Raw genomic sequence first — 4,845 nt, 5'->3', positions numbered from 1 at the left:
AGAGAGGGAGAGAGTGAGGAAGAGAAGAAGTGAGAGAGAGAGAGGCTGGTGGAGGCACAATTAAAGAGGCTTTTTGTCGCGTTTAATATCAATTCATTCCATGGACTGCTGACACAGGCAGTCCAGAGAGCCCAGGATTTATGGCTCCCTCTAATGGGCATGCTCAGAATCAAAGGCCTGTCGTCAGCACTACTTAAACCACTCCTCTCTCACTCCCTCGCGCCGGCCCTCTCCTCTCCACCCCACTTTTAAAGACACACGCTCATTTACAGCTCTACAGCAGCAGTTCTCAACTATTTTGTGGCAGGAGCCAAATTTTAACCCAACACAGCACCGAAATTTGAAACAAGCAATTTATAGTTATTTCTCTTATCTAGTATTGTCCGCTTTTAAGGATAGCGATATGTCACACAACCTGTCCATGTTGGCTTCTGTCTAATTTGGCGAGCTTCAACAGTGACAGATGACACCATAGAGTCTGATATTAACAAAAAGCCGATTCATTTTTCTATCATAACAATGCAAAATGATATGGTCACATGCATTTTATTTTATTTTTTGCATGGTTTTATTTCTGCAATTGAGAACCACATCTGTGAAGGAACACACAAACACACACACACACATACACACATACACACCAGAGCAGACCAATGCGACTGCGTTAGTCATTTTGGTTTTATAAGGCAGCTTTGCATTGCTAGAAGAAAAGGTAAGATCAGTAAGGTGCACTTCAAGTTAACTCAGATTCTGTTTAAGGGCACAAGTAAAATTAAGTCTAAATTAGGTCTCATTCACCATACATTCAAACATTTGTGGGCAAAACTTGTATGCAAACATTTTCAAACAAAATTAAAGATCTATGAATATCATACTTTCTAAATTCAGACCACACCACTCTCTGTCTATCTCTCTATCCATCTACAGTATCTACATCTACTTTTCATAGATGAATAAAAATAAGAGTTTTATTAATATACATACATTTTGAATGTGATGGAAAATCGTCAATGTTTGCAGACATGTATGAAATTTGTATGTAAATATTAATGAATGAGACCTAATCCCTATCTACAAGGTTTCTAGTAATGTAACTGATCCACAGATGAAACACCCCAGACAGACGGAAAACAACAATGACACTGAGACATACAGCGGATAAGGATGATATAGGAGAGAGAGAGAAAGCCTGTAAATGTAAATGGTACAAAAATATGAAATCCATCCCATGAATTGAAGAGTCAGACTCAATTTCAATCCAACCTTTGCTTACAGCACAATTCACTCTTGAAAGAACATCTAACTCAAAACCAGGAAGATCATGAAACTGTATATTGAGGGGTCACCAGTAGTAGTCAGAATCATTTGGTGCCACTAGGCAAGAGGAAGTGAAAAAAAAATAAATAAATGAAATAATATTTAAATACATACAAACATACAATTTAACAATACGAGTGTAAGATATATTAGTCTAGTAGTACAATTTTTGCTCAGCATGAAAGGGGACCTGCAAGGAAAAGAGAAGCTTTGACATTTCGTCCAAGAGTTTGGAGCAACATGAGGGCGAGTTAATGATGGCAAAACTTTCAGTTTTAACTAACAAACAAATACGTGACTGAAAGAAATAGTTCAGCCAAAAATGAAAATTTGCTGAAAACTGACTCACCCTCAGGCCACCCAAGATGCAGATGAGTTGGTTTCTTCATCAGATTTGGAGAAATGTAGCATTAAAGCAGTGTAAAGCTGTGCGCTTTTGGCCAAAACACCAGTCCATAATTAATAATAACGCTTTCTCCAGTGAAAAGTCCATCCCCTGTTGTCCTCTCTCATCAAAATCCACCAACATATTAGTTTAGAACTGTTTTGGACTGATTTTGCTTGTAAATGGTGCTTGATTTGTGCATATGTCTCTCTTGATTCAGACTGAACAACTTTTTCATTGGAGAAAGCAATATTATGGATAGTGGACTCATATTTTAGCCTTAAAACGATGACATCTTAATGATGGATTTGTTTATTACAAACACAGCTTTTCACTTCACAAGTCGTTAACTGATGGACTGGAGTCATGTGGATTATTGTGATGTTTTTAGCAGCTCTTTGAACTCTGACGGCACCCATTCACTGCAGAGGATCCACTGGTCAGCAAATGATGTCATGCTAAATTTTTCCAAATCTGTTCTGATAAATGAACAAACTTATCTACAGCTACACCCACACAATGCATCTAGACAAACATTTAGTGCATGACCTCAACAAACACACTGACCTGCCCAACTGGGGGTCTCCATGTACAGCTGTGGCTGAGCAGGTGGGGTCTCACTGCAACCAAAGAGGTGTGATTCCTACGGGAGAGAAAGACAGCAACACATTTTGAGCCTGAGAATTAAAGCCACACAATTACATCCAAACAAAAACATTTAATTCCTCAAAAAGTGGTATTTTAAATTTCCTTTGAATTAAGAACGAAGCCCAGTCTACAATAACAAAGAAGGTGAGCTCCCAATTTACATTACAGATTGCTCTGAAATTCTTTATTTTTTAGACTTGTTTTTTTCATTTCATATGCCCTTGTTATGATAATGTGTGAGGGGATTGAGGAACAGTCAGAAGACCTGCAGGGTCCAGATAAGCTCAGAACCCCACCAGAACCACCAAATCCTCTGCATGTACAGCAACCGTGCTTCATGCTACGCTGGTGCTGAAGTGGCTCTGCCATAACATTTGGAGCACACACACCAGCTTGTCTGCTTCCACACAGTTACGGATAAATAAAGCAACAAAAAAAAAAGGCACTCTTTGGATACGTAAACATGGAAGCTGCAAACGCACAAGGCATATATTAACCACAAACCCCTTCATGTCCTGTTAACCCTTTCAGATTGGAAACAGTTAAGTCTGATAGTTGGATAAGAAGGATAATCATTCTGTTGGTCTGACCCGGAGAGAAAATGGGCCTGGTGTCACTGTTAATTTAAAATCGACTGAACTAAGGCAGGTTTGGCTGTGTGTACATGATAGCAGGTGGCTTCAAATCACATTCTTATTTAGAGAAACACTGTAGTGAGTGAGAAATCACTTCACCCAGAGAAGTGTGAGGGAAGAAGAAGAAGAAGAAGAAAAAAGAAACGGGGAAAAAGATGATAATGCTGCAACTTTTACTTGGACACAGAAAAATATACAACCCAACAAACACGGGGCCCCAGAGAGTGAATGCAGCACTCTGGACAAAAGACCCTGTTAGAGCTTTACCGTAATTACACAGCCGTAATGGCCTCTATTGCAGGCTATTCAGATTAAATATGCATAGAGCCCCGTCCATATCCACGGGGCTTGATAAAAGTGTTGTTCCTATGTGTCATTTAATTGTTAGCATTAATCTGAAATATATAGCTAATGTGTTTATTGAAAACAGCACTCTGCCATGCTGGAATTGAATGTCTTTCTGTCCTTATTGCATATCATTCTTTCTTTAACAACTCGCTCACAAATCATTCCACATTTTTTCCCGTTACCTCTGTTTGCCTCTTTTCCCATCATCCTTTCTGTAATTCTAAAAGTGACAGTTCACCCAGAAATTGTGTCTCACACCCATATGACTTTTTTCTTCAGTGGAACTCAAAAGGATAAACTCTGAAAATGTGCTGGTTGCCCTTACAATAAATGAGGACTGAAACATTGAGGCTTCAAAAACAAATGAAAAGCACCTTAACAGCGGTGAAGTCTTACGACGCCATAAGTGAGAGAAACAAATTTGTGTTGCTCTTCACTCAATTCAGTCCATGAGTTGAACTTGAGAACCGATTTGTGAAAGAAATATCCAGTTTTTGTGAACCAAATCAAATGATTCATTTGAAAAGATCTGAAAAATCTCTACTTATCTCATGAGCATGCCAAGAAGAGCCAGACAGGTTTTCTTTTAGTAAAGTTATAAAGGGTTAAGAATAGATAAGAGTGAATAAATGATGAAAGAAAATTTTAATGTCATTTTTGGATAAACTATTCCTTTAAAAATGACATCTAACCCTCTTTTTTCCTTCCTCCCAAAGTCCATTCTCTCTGTGTCAGTCTATCTGAGAGAGGCTGTAGTTCTCTGCGGGGAAGTGTCTAATTTCATTCCGAGTGTTCCCCTCTGTGGTCAAGAGTAGAACTGAAACCCGGAGACGCAGGAAGTCTTCTGGGAAATCCAGTTCACTACAGAATCGGTGAGAATTCATTTCTGAAGAATTTCGCTTCGCTTGCCTGAAAACAGGCTCACAGGGTGGCAATGAAAAACAGAGGTCTCTGCATGTCAACAAAACCCTGAGCGTATTTGTGTCCATCCACCGAACCCAACATGTATAAACACAAATGCTCCTTTCCGAAACCTAGCGAGATGCCTACGGAGACAGCATTTTAAGGTGAAGGCTGTTTCAAAGGGTATAAGCAATATTATAAGACACCTCATTTGAACCAAATTCTAAGATAACATTGCATATATATGCTTTGCAGATAAGACAATCCCAGAATGCAATGTAACAAACTCAATGGAGGAAAAAAATCAATGATAGCAGACAAAAACAAACACATATTTCATTCAATACTGAAAATTGAACTAAATATTTTTACCCAGCATTTTTGTGTTGTATTTATTGTAAGCCAAAGCTATCCCATGAGGCCACAGGAGAAGATTTGTGAATGGCAGTTAAAGGTGGGGTAAGCGATTTCTGGTAGCCAATGTTGACATTTGAAATCACCAAAACAAACACACCCCTACCCCAAAAGGGTCTCGCCCCTATTTTGATAGCTCTGATTAGTTCTGTGAAACAAAGCAAAACCAATGTTACACTGTGTCTACACTTGACG

The 4,845-nt window shown here is 38.9% G+C and overlaps 1 protein-coding gene across 5 annotated transcripts in view; it reads right to left on the bottom strand.

Annotated features, from left to right (window-relative positions):
* LOC107684054 (RNA binding protein fox-1 homolog 3-like) overlaps positions 1-4,845 on the bottom strand; it is a 451,861-nt gene that overhangs the window by 231,144 nt on the left and 215,872 nt on the right. For all 5 annotated transcript variants that reach the window (XM_016480199.1, XM_016480195.1, XM_016480200.1 and 2 more), the window contains exon 4: positions 2,270-2,345. In XM_016480199.1, coding sequence (XP_016335685.1) covers positions 2,270-2,291 — 22 coding nt within the window. In that variant the 5' untranslated portion in view covers positions 2,292-2,345. The remainder of the gene's footprint in view (positions 1-2,269; positions 2,346-4,845) is intronic.

Source organism: Sinocyclocheilus anshuiensis, unplaced genomic scaffold (assembly GCF_001515605.1).
Source record: "Sinocyclocheilus anshuiensis isolate Anshui unplaced genomic scaffold, SAMN03320099.WGS_v1.1 scaffold553, whole genome shotgun sequence".
In the NCBI taxonomy this organism is placed as follows: domain Eukaryota; kingdom Metazoa; phylum Chordata; class Actinopteri; order Cypriniformes; family Cyprinidae; genus Sinocyclocheilus; species Sinocyclocheilus anshuiensis.
Note: the sequence above shows the minus strand (reverse complement) of the source record. Positions and strands in the feature narration are given on the sequence as shown.